This window comes from Phyllostomus hastatus, unplaced genomic scaffold, assembly GCF_019186645.2.
Source record: "Phyllostomus hastatus isolate PE091 unplaced genomic scaffold, TTU_PhHast_1.1 phas_contig_34, whole genome shotgun sequence".
Lineage (NCBI taxonomy): Eukaryota > Metazoa > Chordata > Mammalia > Chiroptera > Phyllostomidae > Phyllostomus > Phyllostomus hastatus.
The window spans coordinates 54,630,044-54,650,306 of record NW_025333857.1 but is presented as its reverse complement, the minus strand read 5'-3'; the positions used below and the strand labels follow the sequence as shown (position 1 = coordinate 54,650,306).

Sequence of the window (20,263 nt, the reverse complement as noted above, 5' to 3'; positions counted from 1 at the left end):
TCATAAGACAAATGAAACATTTTGCTTCAAAAAGTTAAGCTTAAAGTATATATCACAAGTGTATGTGAGAGGCACCATATTTTGCCATGTACAATGTGCTTCTGTGAATAATATGTACTCACGTGTTTGGCCCAAACTTTCAGAAAAAAAAAACAAAAAACTTTAATTTCAATTCAATTATTTATTTATTTATGCTTAGATACTTGTTTCTTGTATTATAAAGGAGCTTTAGCATTTATCTTTGAAAATATTATGGTATAAGAAATTTTATGTAATGAATAATTACAAAACATAAGAACAGATACAAAGTATTTCAGGTGCTACCTATATAAATGCCCATCCTTGTTTTTCCCTCAAAAATTTGGGCAAAAATGTATGCACTATACATAGCAAAATACAGTATTCTCTCTCTCTCTCTCTCTTTCTCTATGGCTTATGCTAACTGTATGCTCCTCATCAAAAAGAACCATGTCAATTTTCCACAGAGTCTGACAGGACACCCAAATATCCCATTTTATAACTGTTGTTCAACATAATTATTAATGGGTCTATTTTTCACTCTCAAAAGTCTCTTGAATTAGAAATAAATTATATGGTAATCCTATACAAGCAGGATAATTTTTATATAAATACAGTAATAATCAAGAAAGAACCCAAGTATAACCAACTGCAACTATAAACAAGAGGAAATGAAAATAACATTTAAGATTCTAAAATACTCGAAATTCCAAAGAACTGTGATCCAATGCACAGTAGGAAGAGATCCAGAAACCTCTCTCAGACTCTAACAGCAACTTGCCTACAGACTCCAGAAACTGCACCTCCCCATCGCTGAAGGGAGAGAACAGGGGAAGGCAGTGATGCCCAGCCAGCGGCACTATCGAGGACCTGGAGCAGGGCTGTGAAGACCTTGCGGCCCTCCCTTCAATCTTCCTCTCAGTACAAACGTTTGGTGCAAGCAAGTTTGTATCATGTGTAAGTGAAGAAGCTGAATAGTCTGTCAAAAAAGCAACAATAATTTGGGACAGAAATAATAAAATGCTAATCAGAATCCAATGTGGTCCACATGTTCTGGTGTACATTTGATACACGTGAATTATAATTGTTGGTAAACACAAGTATGGCCTTCCTAACTCACTTTTATGTTTCAGAAATTAGTTTCTTTAAAGAAATCAATAAATTCTTGCTCCATGCACTACGTTTATTCTATCTATACATACGACACTTAAACGATCACTGACATTTTGTCATCTCAAGCAGTCGTCCCTGAAGCCAAAGAGGACGAAATGACACAAAGACAAATGTCCAGCAACGAGGATGTTACCTAGGCAAGTTCCGCTGCTCAGCCAGAACCGTACTCCCAATTGCTTTAACGTTTTGGCTGCGAGTTGCAGCAACTCCTTCGCACTCTTCCGAAAGGCCATAGCTTCCACGGTGCTGTCTTCAAGGTACTGCTGCAGGTATGATGAAGAGTCAGCCATTACAGCCATTTCTACATGCCTAGAAACATTTCTGTGACATCTGAGTTAAATTTGAGAATTAGTCCCATATATTCTTCTATTATAAAAATGAAGCTTCAGAGGTCCCTGTTAGTCACACATTTATCCTGTAAAATAAGTCTACAGGAGATGATTCCAGGAGACAAGTTCAAAGGGGAAGGAATAGAACCAGGTTGAGACCCATACCTTGGTCACCTCCCTCCTCCACTTCACAGATTCAGCAGGCTGGTTAAGTGGGGGGAAAGAAGGCTCATTCTGAGAGCTACCAGCATATCTGAAGCAACATGTATTCTTAGGCCGGGTGTCTGAATAGTTCCATATTCCCTGCTTATTTTTTTTTTTACTGGAATTCAACAGACTGGAGCTCATTAATTATTTTTTGATAATTAACAAAATCAAGTTCAGAAAAAATGTATGTTATCTTAGTTCTAAACGTCTTGGTAGATTGAGAAATAAATAAAGACTAAACAAAGTAAATGAGAAGAGCATGTCCCATTCTCCCCCTACTCCCCCCCCCCCCACACCAATTATTCAAAACTAGAGCCATCAGGCGAGGCAGAGCAAGCAGGTGCACAGTGCTGGCCTGGTATAAGTATCAGAGCCTGAGCAAGTGATGGGGGTGTCCACACGGAGGGGCTGTCCCGTGTGGGGAGTCAGAGCCGGAGCAGGGTGAGGACAGCATCCACACAGGAGAGGGGGCAACAGAAATGAGGGGAGATTCAACAAGTAAGTAAATATATTAAGGATAATAGGAATCAGGTTTCTCAGTGTTTGTGAAGGGAGCCACAAAGGTGGAAATGAACTGTATGTTGTTTAATGGATATAAATTAATTAGACTGGAGATATCAATATGAATTCATGGAGATAGACAGATGGATATAGAAATAAATACATACACACTCTACTCCTGTGAGGACCTGTGTGCAGCAAAACCCAAGCAGCAATGAGCACAACTGGCATCCAGATCTTGGCTTCTAAAAGATACCAGTACTCAGAGAAATGGCTAATTCTAGGGTTATAACAGGGAAAGGACAAGATAAACCTAGAATACCTGTGCCAAAAAGCAAGAAAGTGCTCAAAAATCAGAAAACAATGACTTCATACTGATATATACAATTAGGCTGAAGGTTTGATATTGACAGTATTTACATATTTTTATGTAAATATTTTACTGTTTTACATAGTTTTAAAGTAGCTTCAGGGCAAATGCTATTAATTGCCAAGGTGAAAAAGGAAACTTCACAGGCATGAAGCTAGCAAACAGCACCTCAGTCGAGTGACCGACGTGAATGCCAGCAGAAGTGGGGCATGCCCGGGTCGGGCGGCACCGACGGGTGCGATGCGAGGGCACGACAGCGCGCCTGTGTTATTCCTGGGAAATCTGTGTGACCTGAAGCCAGCGTGAGGGAAAACCAGGCAAACCCCAGACGAGGGAACACCCACAAAATATCTGGCCTAAAATCCTCAGAAGTAGATAGTCATGAGAAGTCAAAAAAGAACTATGACACTGTTTGTGACAGAAGGAGACTGAGGAGACGAGGAAATTAAATACAACGTGTGATGCTAAACTGAATCCTTTCAACATAAAGGTCATGTCTGGGACAATTAGAAAAACATGGATGGAGATTAAGTGGTAATAATCTATGTGTTAATTTCCTAAATTAATTTCCTAAATTCTGTATTAAGACCTCTAAAGAATATTCTCATTTTTAGGAAATACTAAAGTGATAGGGCATATGGTCCACGACTTACTCCCAATGGTCCAGGAAAGAAAAAAACCACTTGTATTATATTTTTAACTTTTATAAAAGTTTGAGAATGGTTCAAAATACATTATTATTTTTAAAAAGTTTGGAGGCTGCTTTGTGAGACTTTTAGATCAGTTCACTGCTCGCCGTACACCAGGCGTTGCATTTAAGGCAGTTTGGCGCCATCCAGTGCTCACTCATGTATCTTCCCTTTAATTTGAAAAAGTTTTAATCACGGTTTTTAACCACGGAATTTTTAAACATGGTTCTAACATAAGAAATGCTGAAGGATGAAACACTTATGACGATAAGAATTTTTAAAAGTTATTAATTCCATTAGGCACTCCATATTAGTAATACCAATACATTAGCACAAGAGGAAAAAAAAAACAAATGAAGAATCACAAGTCTGTCCCGCTGCAGGGAAGGACAGAGATAACGCTGCCCTGAGGAATGAACACAGAGCCCACCCCCATCCTCGATCCTGTTACGAATGTAAACCTCTAGCAGGCACCACAGTCTTGCTTCGCGGTGGTACTTCAAACACCACAGCTGCGAGGCCATCTATGACAAACTGAAAAGCCCGCTGAGCATCAATCATCCATTCTCTGTACTCAAACACTGATTCTTTGCCCTAACAATCTCAAAAGAATGGAAATATGGAGTTAAAAAATGACAGTATCTTCATGATTTCTCAGCAGTTTGAAGCATTTTACATTTACACTGCCTTCCCACAAAGATTAGCAGATGAGTCTGGGGAAATGCCTGCCAGCTAATGAGCAGCTCTAACAAATGTCTCTAAAAATCACTTGATTCAAATGAGCGCCTTATCCTCCGTGCACTCTGCCATGATCCTAGGGTCTCTGTGCCAGGTACCATGCCAGACACTGGGGCTACAGAGGTGAGTAAAACAAGATGTCTGCCATCAAGAAGCTCATATAACCTAGCAGGGGCACAAGACAGACATTGGCACTTCACTGTGATAATTACTATGACAGAGGTGGCAGCCAGAACAAATTCTCTTAAGGCAGAAAGAGTGAATGGTCAAGTTCAAGCCTCGGACCACACCTCTTCTGCTTCTTGTTACCATGTGGTGGGGACATGAGGGGCGGTGCTCGCCTACTAGAGCAGGCCCATCCACACACGTGGTTTTCCAGCTTTGCGTCCATGAGGCTGACTGGGAGAGTTTTACAGCTCCGCAGTCATACAAGTGACTGCGGACCGAGGGAGGCTCACTTGGACCATCAGGCCTAGGTCCTGGGGCCAGCACAGCCTACCAGCAAGTCCCGCATTTGTTGGCGCTGGGCACTTGAGCAGTGATGATATGGCTGGTACGTTTCCCCACATGCTCCTGTCCCAGTGTACACAGCCTTCTTAGAAGGAAACCCCACAGAAAAAGGCGGGTGGAAGAAATGGGGTACCAAAACCCCACTGTAAGTTTCACTGTTTTCCCAGTATTTCTATTTCATGTCATCTCTTAGAGCTGAACTTCCATGCCCTTCAAAATCATCTTTATATCCCCAGGGTCAGCAGAGTGTCTGGGAAACAGGCTTTCGATAAATGTTTACTGAATTGAAAGCTAGAGCGGCAGAATAAAGTAAAGTTCAAAAGCACCTGGTGTTTGTGTAGCATTTATCTTCAAAAACCTTCATAAACAAAAAATTTCATACTCGGTGCCAACCCTCTAAAAACCTGCACTTTCCATGAACTATTTTCTATGAATTTTTTACACGGTCCACCTCCTGCGGTGGCGTCATCCTGGCTGGAGCACTTCAGGAACAGAACACACCATGAAGTGTATGGCTGACCTGGCCGAGAGCAGAGGCCAATGCCAAACCGATCAAAGCCTGTCCAGGTAAAACAAGGTCTCCATGAATATCAAACGATGTTACATAGTCCACTGATGCTTAGTCTACTTTTTGAACAATTAACAGAAAACAATCCAGAAGAAAAGAGATGAATCAAAAAATGTTTTCTACCTGTTTTCCATAATCCCCTTCATCTCCCTCCCCCTCAAAATATTACAAACGCATTTCCTCTAATTTAAAAACTGGAATATGTGGTGATCTCTGACCTGAAAGAACGTTCGAGCTTCTTTATACCTACACTCAATAAACCTAGAGTGTGGCATTTCTTCTAGAAAGTGCGTTGGATCTTTTGGAATGAGGATTTCTAGTCCATCAACAGTGATTTGTTGTAATTCTGGCCTGAAAACAAAAGTTAAGATTCATTATAAGGACTTAATCCCGAGTAGCCCTGACAGCCTCTTCAAAATACACAAAATAAGCAAAACTGCGAAACATCAAGCATATTTTTGATTATCTCAGGTATCAATTTTTAAGATCTATTCTCTCAGCAACTTCCAAATGTACAATCCACATCTATAGTCGCTTGCATGTACATTATGTTCCCGGGACTTACTTCTCTCCTAACTGGAGGTTTGTACATTTTGACCACTTTTACTACCTAAGTATACATCTATGAACATACTTTACCCTGTGTTTGAACTCTTTATAAATGCTATCTTAAAATCTGCATTATTTTATGCCTGCTTCTGCCCCAACATTGTCAGATTCATCTACGTTGTTACTCAGAGCACTAGTGTATTGTATGGACACACTGTGTTTTGTTTGGGGGCATCAAGAACAATGTTGCTATGAACATTCTTATAAACATTTCCTATTGCATTTGTGCCTGAGTTTCTTCCTGTTGAATATTTACTTTCAAAACTGAGTTATGTGAAATGCATATTAGATCATATATATATGAAGATATATATATAATATATATATATTCTTACTCTTTATATATATATATAAAGAGTAAGAATTCCTGACCGGACAATACAGGTTTCACATTTCCACTTTAGACCCCGAACTTACCTGTCAAAAGCTCCCGGATAACGACCAAACTGTAACTTTCGAAAAGGAACAAATTTCTTGTCAATGTGACCTTTGAGCCGTAGAGGGCCGTGCCAGAGGTAGTTGCCACTCCTCTCGTAGAAGACCACCAAGTGGATGGCGTGAGTGGCCAACTTGCAGACGTAGTGCAGGGGGATCTCGGTTCCGGAAAGCGAGTCTATCCCGTCGAGCCGGGGATCTTTGCTCTCGATCTTTAGACACTGAAATCCCATATTTTCAGCTATCCGAAACCAGCCTTCCTAAAAGCAAAGAAACATCAAGTGTGAATATTTAAAACCAGATGCTAGAAGAAAAACTAAGATGATTTTATACTGAATTAAGCCATACATATTTTTGCGCTATTCTGTTCTTTGCCTAAAGATTTAAAAATGAGGGTGGTGAGGGAAGGAGGTGGTGGGAGGAAACAGAAAAGTACCAAAGAGAGAAACAAAGTCACTTGAAAGACATGTTCAAAGACTCTATGAAGATACAAAAACTTCCCCAGGAATGAGAATGCTCATTTCAATGTTCTCGGATTAGTATCTATAAAATAAATCTTAATATGTATAAGGACAGCACTTAAACTTGTAATTGTCAATGTAACTTCTAATAATCTTTATCTTCAAATGTGCTTGAAAAAAGTAGTGCTTTCATCCTATAATTTATAACCAACACCTTAAACTGCTACTATACTACAAGCTCATCATAACGCAAATCAGTAGAAAATAGACCAAGACATACTATGAAACAAAGTGTATTTTCTAACATCACTGGTTGTAATAGAAACCTCACATAACAAGATTAATATTCCCTTTCTTCTGAAGTATTGGTTCTCCAGGCAGGTGGTACTGTAACTACGAAACATTTAAAAACGTGTGGGGATATTTTTGGTCATCACAGCGATTAAGGAAGGCAAACCTGCCACGCAGAGGCCTAGGCCAAGAACACCAGACACCCTACGGCCTGAAATATGAAAGTCTATCCCGTGTCCTGCATAATCCCAAATGTTCTAACAGATAATCACACAGTGAAAAACTTGTTCATAATTACCAGAGCCTCCTTTCTCAGGAATAACACAGCCCTGTTAAAGGAAAAATAATTTTGCTTTTTTGTTGTTAAAAACTTACTCATTTCTTTGGAAAACCACCCTCGTAAATACAATGTCATTCAGTGACATTTGAAGCTAGCACATTTTGTGACTCCACCTATAAGTGCGAGCATCTGGGCTACTTCAGTATGTTTTCCAGTGCGGTCCTTCCTGCGTACTTGTCCACTGAAATACATGTTCCCTTCCTTTCCACTCTATACTATAGTTAAGACATTATATTGATTTGGGAGATTATGTATGTAGATAAGTTATAATTTCTATGAATTTCATTTTGGGAAAATAAGGGAACGTTATAAACTACTCTTCGTAAAAAAGGTTTATAAACCTTTCAGACTTTTTTACAAGGAAATCAAACAGGCCAATAGGAATGACCTGCAAATACTGACGTTTAGAAGAGTCTCCAGTGAAAAGGCTGGCAGGCCCTCATTGCCCTGTCGTGCAGGCCATGCAGGCCGCCAGTTAAGAAGGCCTGGCCCTCGCCAAAAGCTCCCAATTGGTTTTCGGTATCTCATTCTTAAATATGAAAGAAAAAGATCAACAAATATTGTAGAAAACCCATATCATGAAAAACAAATAATATAAAAAATAAACATCCAGAAAATAAAAGATTTGCAAAAACAAAATTCAGCAGGGAGCAAAAAAGCCAAAAAAAAAAACCCCCCAAAAACAAAACCCAAACAAAAAAAACCCTTTAAAATCTGCAGCGAAAGACAAAACTGTACCCATGTTATTATTAGAAACAATCAGAGTACACAGAGCTCTTAGAAAATAAAAATATTAAAATTTCAAACCAAAAATATGAAAAAATCAATGAAATTGTTATTAAAAGGAGAACAGTTAGAAAATGAGATAAAAAATCATAGAGCAAAGATAATGAGAAGATCAATTCTAGAAATCCAACATCCAAGTAATAAAAAGTTTAGAAAGAAAGAACACTTTTATTCAATACTATCCTGGGGGCCCTACCCAAATCAATAAGACAAGAAAAAAAATTAGGTGCAAGAACTGGAAAGGAACAGACTAAACTGTTTTTTGTGCAGAAAATATAATAATCTGTATTCAAGGAAAGAAAGAGAAAAAGAGAGAGGAAGAAAAAGACACAGAAAGGGAGACAAAGAAGAGGGGGGAGAAACTATTGAAATTTACCCACAGAGGTCAGAGACCAGTGAAGTTGCTGGGAAAAAGATAAAATACAAAAGCCAACAGCATTCTCATCCACCTATAAAAACGAACTGTAAAAAAAAAAAAGAAAAAGATCTATATTATCCCCCCCACCAAAAAAACCCCACTATAAGGTAGCTGGAAATAAATCTTATAAAACATGTGCAAAATCTGTAAGAAAAATTAGAATCTTCTATGAAAGAACATCAAATGACACCTGAAATTAAAGGACACATATTTGGTGTTAATGGGTAGGAAATCTTACTATTTTAACAATGTCAAGAGCCCCTGCACCCTTCTGCTTTCTCAGGCTAGCTTGGACTGGCCTGGGTGGTGAAAGACACAGGCCCAGGCACCTCCGCTGCCACATCTGACAGCCGGTCGCCCTGAGTGAGCACAGCTGCCTGGCTGACCGACAGCCGCACGGGTGAGCCTCAGCTGACCCCAGTAACAGCGTCATGGGCTGCGGAGGTGGATGTGGTTTAGGCCACTAAATTTCAGGGTGATTTGGTACACAGCAGAAGCTGAATGCTATATAAGTCCAATTAGAAATCAAATGTGCAAGTAGAAAGAGACATTTTTGATACACAAGCTTTCAACATCCCATTCACCCTTTCTAAGAGAATTCCTAAAATGTAAGGGGCATTACAGAACAATATCTGCAGAGCAGATCAGTCTTTATTTGGGCAGAAAGACCAGCAGCTCTTGGAGGTATGTCACCAAGGGAGGGAAAAAAAAAAAAAGAAGGAACTGAGAGATTATCTGATATGATAGAAGAGTATCAAGAATTTTATATTTATTTGCAGAGTTCATACATAGATTATTGATAGATATATCTAAAAAACTAGCAAACAACAAAGGAAGAAAAGAAATATAATCAGAGTACACTAGGCAGCATCCATGTGATGTTTTCATAATAAGGTAAACACCGATCACTGATTTCACTCAAGAGTGTGATGAAGTCATCTTAAGATGATGATGGCCGAAGAGAGAGAGTGTGTGTGTGTGTGTAACAAAAAAGATGTAAGAGCTAAATTCTCATAATTCATAATCTAAACATGAAATATTAAAAATAGGGAGCATCAATATTTCATTTATAAATGAGAAGAAAAAGGAGACGGCAGAGTTGAAAGTGGCTGGCGCTAGGAGTGGGAATACGGGGTGGGGAGAGAAGAGGCAGATACACCTTTTTCATTAGGAGCTTTGCATTACTATTTGACCTTCTAAACTTAGCTCAGGTATAATTTTGATTAAAAAATAAAAATTACATTTAAAATACCATGCCCTAACTTTTCTATAAGTTTTAACATTTCCAAAATGTAAAGTTGAGTGGAAAGAAAAAAGAACAAGAACTATAAGCCGGAAGTCAGTCCAAGGTGAGAGGTGGGGCAATCCAGTGAGTGTGCAGCTCCCCGCTCCCCAGGAGCCCACCATCACCTGGAGGGAGGGCAGCCGCCTCTCAGAGGCCACACAGCGAACACAGACCCACTGCAGAGCCAGTGTGTGAGCCACCGCGGTGGGGGGTGGGGGGTGGCTGCCTCAGTGGTCCAGTTCATTTAATCTGATGCTAACTCATCAGAGTGAAAAACAGTCAAGTTGGGAAGTTGGAGGTATTCCAAATAAAGAAGTAAGCAAAGTTTTGGCATATTTGATTGAGGCTTTTTTTCTTTTTACCACTGCTGTGTGACTTAAAATGTAAGTTTGAATTTCTGGATATACCTAAGAAGCACCCCACTTGAGTATCCAGTGAGTCCTGTGCACTTACAAGGCGGAAAGAACGGCACTATCGATTAGGGACACTACCTTCACTTACACCTTATGTGGCAGATCCTGGCAATTCATCACCAAATCCCTTCCCACTCGCTTGCCTCCACTGATGGAAAAGCTAAATTCCTGTCTCTTTAGCCTCCTTCACAACAAGGAGACATATGAACATAGTTCTGGACAGTAAGCTGTAAGTAGCTGAGCAAAATTTTACTTCAAAAGAAGGATAGGATCATCATCCCCTCCTGTCATCTCCTGCCTTGAACTTGAGCATGACGCCCGGGGCTATACCAGCTATCTTGTGAAGATTGGAGAAAAGAAAAAAGAACTCCAGTGATGCCAGGCCTGGCATCACTGGGCAGCTGAATTAATAGCAAACGCCACCAATCTTTTAACTTCTTGTTATACAAGGAAAATAAATTCCCTATTTGCTTAAGCTATTATTAAATTTTTACTTTTATTTTTCAGTTACAGTTGACATTCCGTATTATATTAGTTTTAGATGTACAGCAGAGTGGTTGGACATTTCTGTAACTTACAGTGTGGTCCCCTAATAAGTCTCTGCCCCCTGATACCACACGCAGTTATTACAATATTACTGATTACATTTCCTATGCTGTTCTTTACATGCTTAAGCTATTACTAATTGTGTCTTTACTTACAGCTGAATATATTCCTGATATAACTTATAAAAAGCTTTTAGAAAATTTTTAAATATTTTATATTTTAAACTGGTATTCTCTCATACTATTTGCAAAAGGCTTTCTATTACCTGAAAGCAAATCATCTTACCTCATTCTTCCATAGGTGATACTGTAGTGCAAATGTAGTAAAGTCTCTTGGAACACAGAAAAAGTTGCATTCTGAAGCGACACCATGAGAAGTATTTTTGACTTGTTCAAAGTTTTTATTAATCAATTCCAGAATCAAAGGGTCGATAAGGAACACAGGTACATTTTGGCTTGATGTTAGTGTAATAAATTTTTTAACTGCACGCTGTTGAGAGGAAAAGAATCTCCTTAATTCTACTAAACCAGTACAATAATCTTAGTAAATTCTATTCATTGATCTCATAAGTATATAGAGTATTTACTCAATAGATACCATTCTTATTCTTATGCTAAAATAATAATAATACCCAGTCCTGACTCTCATGGAGTACACAGTCTAGTGAGGAAGATGAACAAATACACATCAAGGTAAAATATATGCAACAACAGTAAGCTACTAATTAATTGTACAACAAAAGGATCAGAAAACCTCTGTAGAGAAAGTCGTATCAGAAAGGAAACCTCAAGCTTACAAATTATTCTCTTGGTATTAGCTAAATTTTTTTTAAGCAAAAGTGGAAGATGAACTACCTCCTCTGTCAGCTTTTAAAAATCAGTCACGGCAACCTATGCAAAACCAAAAACCAATTTTATCTGCCACTTTCCTTCATATTTGTAATGCTGCTTAATAATCTTTCTAAACAAAAGACCCCAACTAAAATACATTGCCTGCTTGACCATTCCCATATCAGTTTGACTTTCTAATAATACTGCAATATTTTTAAACATTATTGTGTTGGGCGGTGAGTACTAAAAATATACATATTTTAAAATTAGAACAGAAACAGACTAAATTGCACTGAGGAGTAAATAATACCTAAGAGTAGCAAAAATAAATAGAGTTAAGGGTGCACATTATTGCTTAAAAGCCTACTTCAATGAAAGCAATTATGATCTCAAAGGATGTATGGCTTTCAAAAGTGAAAGAAAATTTTAGAGACCCATCCTTTGTGAACACAGATGCAGCAGTACTCAACGAGGCACTGGAAATCAATTCTAACAGTTCTTTTTAGAGACCAAAATAAAAAAGTAAATATTATGACCTACTAGGATTTATCCCAGAAAAAAGGATAGCATTTGAAAATCAATCAAGTTCATTATATCAACAGCATAAGGGGGGAAAATCTATAAGACTTTCAATACAGAAAAAGTATTTGACAAAATTCAATACCTATTCATAACAAAGAACTCTCAGTAAACCAAAAACAGAACACATCCTCAATTTGATAAAAAGTATGAACAAAAAAAATCTATCAATGAGTTGTAGAAGTTCTTTATTTATCATAGACACTAGTTTATTTTCATGAGATATGTTTGAAAATATTTTCTAGTGTGTGGCATATCTATTCATTTTTTTTAATGCTGTCTCTTGATGAGAAGTTTTAAATTTCAATAGCCTAATCAATTTTGTTCCTTTTTGGTTCTTGCTTTCTGTGCTTGTAAGAGGAGGATAAAAGAAAGAAATGGCTTTGGAAGAAAAATGATGAGATGACAGATTCAAGTACAAGTAAGGCGCTTACTAAGTGGTTATCGAAAGACTCTCAGCTTGGTGTCAAATACAAACATGAGGAGCGCACATATGGCTTCATTATGATTATTAACATGAACACAGATTAGGGCAAGGTCAAGGAGAGATTCTACAACTCACCTGCTAAACATGCCTTCCAGGTTGTTATCAATGCAATCATCAATGCTCTTTGGAAACAGATGTCCCATTGACTCTAAATCCAATTAATTCTAAATCAACATGACTATTATCATTTGGCCTTTGGTAATTCATTTCATTTACAAGACAGAAAAATGTCTGTTTGAAAATAGGATACACTACCACTAGAACAGCCTATTCACCTGCCAGTGTACACAATTTTATCAGAACCTAAAAGGGCTTGGTGAAAGCCTTCTGAGTGAAAGGCTAGTTCCTGATGATGATTATTTTTTCCCTACTGCTCTCAAGTTACCTGCTTAATAATTCACTCTAGAATTTTATCAGGGCTCAGTGTCATAATTATCGATCAGATTTCACCTCTCAGTCCTTCTAAAATATGAGAACAAAAGTATTTCAGATCTCCCTTCCCTGCAACTTTACAGCTACTATAAAGAGTGAGTTTCAGTGCTGTGAGCTGCTCTTTTAAGTTTTAGCTCATGTACCTTGGACGTGAACCCTTTTTAAAAAATCCGTTTTTCTTCCACCTCGAGGATCATTCCTTGAATGAAAACGATGGGGCTGCCCTAATTTTCTCTGTTATGTTACACTTTAAATGAAATACAATTTCCATTTTAAAATGTACAGTGACTCTGTACCCCTGCTGACTGCTTTATATACAGAAAAGGTTTTGGAAATGTTGTTGATTAATCCAAACAAAGTAAATTAAAGTCCCACTGAAGCTATTACAGCTTTAAAGCTCTTTCTGAACATGCTCTTTCAGTTTACAGATGAGGAGTCAATAAATCAAAAACGTGGAAAATTTGTATCACCTTAAATATCCTCATATTTTAGAATGTTAAAATTTATGATAGAGAACCCCCATTATCGTCAGATGGGTCTACTTCCTGGCCGTTAGATACTGATTTCCACATCTCAACAAATTATCTCACTCACAGGACAATAAACCTGGTCCACATATTATATGTGTGTTTTTCTTCAGGGTGGGATGGAGGGAGAGTAGGGCTGGACAGAACACAAAACATGCCCCCTTTTCTTTCATCCACTAGAGCCTTTACAGTTGTGACTGGGGTATGACCTCCAAGTGTACCATACTTCCTTTCCCCTCAGACTGTCCAAAGTTCCCAGAACAAAACAGCTGCTATTTTTAATAAATTAAAAGTTCACACTGAAGTACCTATGTATGGTGTCGGGGGGGCACTACACTTATCAGGGGGATCACTTGGTGAGTTATGTCGATGTCTAACTACTATGTTGTGAAACTCGTGTAATATTGAATGCCCACTATAATTGAAATGCTTGCTTTAATGTTTTAAGGTTCACACTGATACAATACTTCCAGACTTGACAGTTGAGGAGCCTAATAATAGAATACCCCAGACTTGACCCTTAAAGGAGTGGTTTACAACCAATTGTCACCAATGACCTAAAATTATCACCACTACTTTATTGCTACTAGTGATTTGAAAGCCTACTTCTAATCTACAGCCTTTGGTTAAACACAAGCCAAAGGCTGAGAAATATTTGGTCATATCCAAAATGTATACTAACAAGATAAACATAGTTTTGTAAGAAACTGTTTTTTAAATGTGCAGGGCTCTGAAATTTCTAAACCAAAACAGGGGTATATTGTAATACTGCTAGTATTCCTTATCTTATAAAGGAATCATGTTGAATAGATTTTTTTTCCTCATCATTATTTCATAGTTCAATTCTTAGAAACATACATATTCATTTGGAGAACTACTATAGTGAGGGTTTGGAGGCAAAGAAAATCTAGATCGAGTCACTTATTAGCAAACTTACCTGAATCTCTAAGCTAACTAAGGATGATAATACACTGACTTGTTAGCGTTTCCGTAAGTACTAATGCAATCCTGCATAGAAACACTTGGCACAGGCCCTGCCCCTTCCCCGCCGACCACCTACCCCCACTCTTCAGCAAGGCAGCCAAGGTCTTTGCCATCATTCAGCAACTACTTATGGAGTGTGTAAACAAATAGACTAAAATGAACACTGTAGTTAGGAAGTGCTTGCTTATTGTACATACCCACTGTACGCTATCAAATCCAATTCGGCTTCCTTTGGATTTTGATAAACCAGCTCCATTCTAGGAAAATAACCAAAGAACATTTTAGTAAATCCAAAGCCCCATAACCAGCATGCAACATAACATTTAGGGTAGGCATGAAATTCAAACTACATAACTGGCTCATAATCATTACTAAGCATTCAGATAATACCTATTTTCATATAGTCAAGAGCTAAGAATTCTACAATTATACAAGTAGCCAAGATCGAAAACAATCACCGGTTGCAGTAAGTTAATTAGGTTATTAAACAATAAAGTATAGATGGCCAACACCTCTAAACTAATTAATTTCCATCTAATAAATAGTAAACTCTTGGCTCTTCCAAATCTCTTTGGAATCAGGCCTTATCCATTCAGCTCCGTATTCCTAACTTCAGCTCATCTCCACACGCCGGGTTAGTGTTAGCACGCTTTGGCCAAGTGGTAAGAAAACATAATAATATTTATTGAGCAGCTCCTTAGTGTACTGTGTTTGACATTTCCATGTATGAATTATGTATTCTCATCTATCCCACATAACAATCCTACAAAGTAGACATTATTTATGTTTCAGACAGTTCCAGTGCCCACACTTTTCCTAACATAAATCATAATTTCAAATGTTGAGGTTTTAAAAAATGGATTAAACATCACTGAAATCTAGCACCTTTGATATCGGATGTGTTGTTACAATAACATTGCTTGAATAACATAACAATAACATAACACTTTTGAATTGCTTGTCACACCCACAGAGAGGAAAACTGCAATAAGAAATATTTCTGCAAAAATTTGAGAAACTGTGATTAACTTATGTGCTGCAAAAGGGAACTATGTTAGGAAAATATACAGCTAAAATGAAGCCTAATGATGAGAAAGGAGAAAAAAAGCTACCTTTGCTGATAAGTAGTGCTTGTAGTAGTATAACTGAAATAGCAGAAATGCAGAACTGGTCAAAGTTAAAAGCGCCAAAATCACGTTCTTATTGATTCTACTCATTAGTTTGCGGTGCTCATTTGGTTGTCTTTTGAAAGTAACTCAGCTGGTTTCATCTTTCTGGATAAGGAGATAATCTTGTTTTCCATGAACAAAAAGATATTTCTAAAGAGACAAAAACCCGTTTTTAGTTTTTCACTTCTAATAATCAGCAACAGAAGAAAAAGTTATCTGAAGTTTATAGAACATTCTTTGATTTGGTAATTTCTTATACTAAAGAAATAATGAGTTATGGGACCAAACATCAAAGAACAAATATATTGCCCTGACCAGTGTGGCTCAGTTGGTTGTACAGTGTCCTGCAAAAATGAAAGGTCACTGGTTCAATTCCCGGTCAGGGCACATGCCTGGGTTGCAGGATCAGTCCCAGGTCGATATTTCTCTCTCATCTCAATGGTTCTCTCCCTCTGTTTTCCCCCCTTTTCCCTCTCACTAAAACTAAATAAATCAATTTCAAAAAAAAAGAACAAAAATGTTTATCATGGCATTCTTTACAAATGCAAGTAACAAAAACCCTAAGTGGGATATTTATAAAAACTGACCAGCAGAGACTGGGGGGCTTCTGCCCTAGAATTTCTGACTCAGCAGATCAGATGTGGGGCCCCTGAATTTGCATTTCTGACAAGTTCCTAGGTAATGCAGCTGCTGTTGCTGACTGTACCAAGACCCACTTCCACAGATAGAAGAAATTGAGAATGTTTTTGGTCAAGGAACATCTGTATGATAGCTCTTTGTTTTTTGTGATCTGGGATGTGATCAGTTTTTACAAATACCCCATGTATATTTTCAGTTTTTCCAAGTGCAAAGGCCATGATAAAAATTTTTGTTCCTTCATGTTTAGTCCCATCTGATTATTTCTTTAAGAAGTTTAATATAGTTCTATTTCTTCTTACCTCCTCTCTACTGTTTGATTCTGGTTAAATACACAGGGTCTGGCAGAAGTAACACCTGCTTGAGTGTGGTTGGTAGGGTAATAATATGGGTGTTATAATTTATAGTTTTAATTTGAACATTTCACATAAAATGTCATATGGTGTGCTTGAGTGTGATATTGTATGTTACAAAATTACATGCATATGATTTTATAATGAAAGGGGGGGGGAATTATTTGTGCCAGACCCTGTATTTGGTTCTCCAGTGGTTTATCTTTATTCCTTTAAATATACTAAAAATAATGTCTAAACTCTGTCTTTTGTTCTCCAGCTAAAAATAAGAAGAAACAACAAATTTATACTACCTCCTGCCTTCCCTTTCAGTTTTTACTCGTTATTTCTACCTTGTTATAGTTCTATTATATTCTTAACTACAAATCTCCTTTATTTTGGCCTTATTCTTAACTATGTCCCTGGCCCTCTTTTTGCCGTGTCATCCCTGTTTGTTTCCTGGATGGCTGATACTCACCTTCTCGCGGTTTATCAAAAAGAACTCATGGGTACTATTTACCTTGAGTTCTAGCATTGTTCAAAAACAGCTGTCAGTTGAGTTTGGTTTTGAGGTCACATTTTCTTTCCCCTTATAAGGTTCATACCACTTTCCTCTAATGCTAAATGTTCCATTGAGAATATCTGATCCTCCCCCCAGCACTCCCTTATAGGTAGGTTGTGTTACCTATAAGGGATGAGCAAAGAACACACTCCTTATCTTCAAAATTCAATTTTTAAAAAACTAGTTCGTGATGATGTTGATGCCTGTATATTAGTTTTCCTGTGTGCCCTATCAGTCTGTACAATCAAGATTTCTTTTGTCTATGCCAAGTTTTTTTAAAGTTACATGTTTGAATATTTTTTCTGTTCGAATGTTTAATTCTCTATTTCCAGAACTATAAATAAGCACTTGTTTCATCTCCTTTCATTCCCGTCTCACTGGCGGCAGATGACACCCACACACAAACATAAAGGAAAGTGTACAGGATGGGAAGTACAAGGTAGTTCTCAGGCTTTTCTATAGCCACGGGCAGCATTTCATATTCTTTCCACCTCCCATTTGCCCTTTCACATTATCACTGGTTCTTTAAAGGTGACGGCATGAAAGACTTTGCCACCTGTCTTATCCTGACATCCTACCCACCACCATTACTCTTTTGAGAATCATCTGGGTAGGGGTCAGTTTGAAAGAATGTCTAACTGCCTGACATTTTTATTCCACTTCTCCACACTCCTGCCTTCTGGTTCACCTCTCCTGACGTCAGAAGCCCTCAGACAAGAAATGACCAGCCCTGACACCCAACTTAGGTTCATAAGATGATGTGTGCTAAACTGGTCTGCTCAATGCTACTAACCTATTGTGGAACACTGGGAAATGAGAAGGAGGCATGGGTGGTATAAGTCAGACAGAACTGAGATTCAAATATCCGAATACTGCAAAATAAAACAGAGAAGAAAGAGAGTAGCATCAGGCAAAGGCATGTTTAGAGAGATGAGGTAGCAAATTGGAAAGTATAAAGAGAAAATGCTTCTGACAATATAAGCAGGGTTAAAACAAGAAAAAAAACCCCAACATTCTCAGCTGTTCTAAGCCATACAAGGCCTACTAGATGTTTAAAAATTCTTTTCTCATTCTGTGGCTCAATTAACAAATGCTCATTTCTATAGCCCACATCGGCGTAATAGAATGATGTTAAACCAGGTTATTTCTAATTACATCAAGTCTTCCCCTCATGAATTCGTTGCTTCACTGAGACCAACTGGGTACTGATCTTAGTAAAACTATAAAGCTAACAGGCTGAAACACAGGGCTCGAAGGGTATCAATACTTGGCAGAACATGTAAAAGTGTGCATACATGTACACATGTAATATCTGGATGAATGTTTACCACGATATCTCTAGGTCAGCAGAATTGGGTTGATTTTTATATCGTTCTGTATGCTTGTCTATACTCTTCCAATATTTTAATAAGCATATATTATTTCCACAGACAATAAAATCATTAGTAAAAACATTTCATAGGTAATAACAGTGGCTTAATAACTGCCACATGTGCTACTTAAAAGTATGGTCCTCAGACCAGAAACATCAGCATCATGTTGGAGCTTGCCAAAAATACAGAATTTTCAGGCCCTACTACAGCCCCGTTGATTCAGAATCTACAGTTTAACAAGATCCTCAGGTGATTCATATGTACATTAACACTTGAAAATCACTACACTGCATGCTGAGACCTTCATGTAAAGATAGAGATAACGTCTGTCTTGCTTTCTATGTCCCTATAACCCAGTACTGCCTCAGACACATAAATATTTTTTTAAAGATTTTATTTTATTTATTTTTAGAGAGGGAAGGGAGGGAAAAAGAGAGAGAGAGAGAGAGAAACATCAATGTGCAGTTGCTGGGGGCCGTGGCCTGCAACCCAGGCATGTGCCCTGACTGGGAATCGAACCTGCGATGCTTTGGTTCACAGCCCACGCTCAATCCACTGAGCTACACCAGCCAGGGCTTAAATATTTGTTGAATAAATAAATAAATACTATTACTACTGAGTAGACAATTAGAAAGACAGTAGAGATTATACCTATTTGAATTATTTGCTTTCAGCCAAATTTTTGGAAGTAGGTGATTTTTTGCTGTAAATTCTGTTAAATTATTTTAATAACCATGTTGGCCCCAATCCTTTCTTAAAAGGAGTTCTTGCTCTTAGCTCTGAGACCTGCATATTTCCTTCAGTCATTTCACCAGCTCCCTATCTATTGGGCACATGTTATATTCATTCTCTCTACAATCTAGCCCTCAGAGCAAATTCAATTTCAAGGTTTTAACTACAACCTCTGAGGGAAAACTTACTATTTAAGTTCCAGGCTATAAACAGTAAAACCTGTCTGCCTATATTTCTAATTTAATTTCCTACACCTCAGATTTAACATGTTCAAAAGTACCAATTTTGTTCTCCATCCTCTATCTCCCTCCATCCTCACAGACTCATGTTTTACAGAAGGACCACCTAAGCCAACATCACTTTACAGAGAACAGGACCTGGAATTAAATGAGAGCCTAAGGGACTAGTTATTGGCAATACCATGGCTACAAGTCGAATCACCTTACTCCCAGTACACTACTGCAGTCTGGAATTCTAACAGAATGTTCATTTTTGTCAACAGCATTTAAATTCATTTTTTAGAAAACCTGGTTCAAAATAGCAATCACCTGAATCCAAGAAATCAAGTCCTGTATATTGTTGACATTTCTCTCATTCCTTTTTTCTTCCTTTTCAGAACAGGCTGTACTTCCACTTGGGGTCCCATCAACATCTGGCACCATCCTTCTCAAATCCCGCTGTTCTCTCTCACAACCTACCTCCCCGAACAGATTAACATATGAATGCCTAGTCCTGACTTCTCTATCTTAATCCACGGTGTTCAGCATAGCTGGCTCCTGATGATTCAAATCCTATCCACCCTCACAATGTAGCTCATCCCAGCTTTTCCCACTGGGCTTCCCTCTTTTCCCAATTGCTATCGCTCTGCTGCATTGCTCACTTTGGTATGTTACAGGCTGATGTTCATTCTTTGGAAACCAGCAATCTTCGAAG

At 38.1% G+C, this 20,263-nt stretch overlaps 1 protein-coding gene across 6 annotated transcripts in view; it reads right to left on the bottom strand.

Moving 5' to 3' along the window:
- The window catches only part of FKTN (fukutin), a 44,648-nt gene that overhangs the window by 23,429 nt on the left and 956 nt on the right, over positions 1-20,263 (bottom strand). For 4 of the 6 annotated variants that reach the window (XM_045840379.1, XM_045840384.1, XM_045840380.1 and 1 more), the window contains exons 3-8: positions 15,639-15,845; positions 14,724-14,783; positions 10,973-11,176; positions 6,130-6,407; positions 5,322-5,454; positions 1,325-1,454 (exon numbers count right to left, since the gene is read on the bottom strand). In XM_045840379.1, the coding sequence (XP_045696335.1) occupies positions 1,325-1,454; positions 5,322-5,454; positions 6,130-6,407; positions 10,973-11,176; positions 14,724-14,783; positions 15,639-15,743 (910 nt within the window). In that variant the 5' untranslated portion in view covers positions 15,744-15,845. Of the gene's footprint in view, positions 1-1,324; positions 1,455-5,321; positions 5,455-6,129; positions 6,408-10,972; positions 11,177-14,723; positions 14,784-15,638; positions 15,846-19,878; positions 20,002-20,263 lie in introns of those variants that run through there. The other 2 variants (XM_045840381.1, XM_045840383.1) reach the window with 2 other exon arrangements.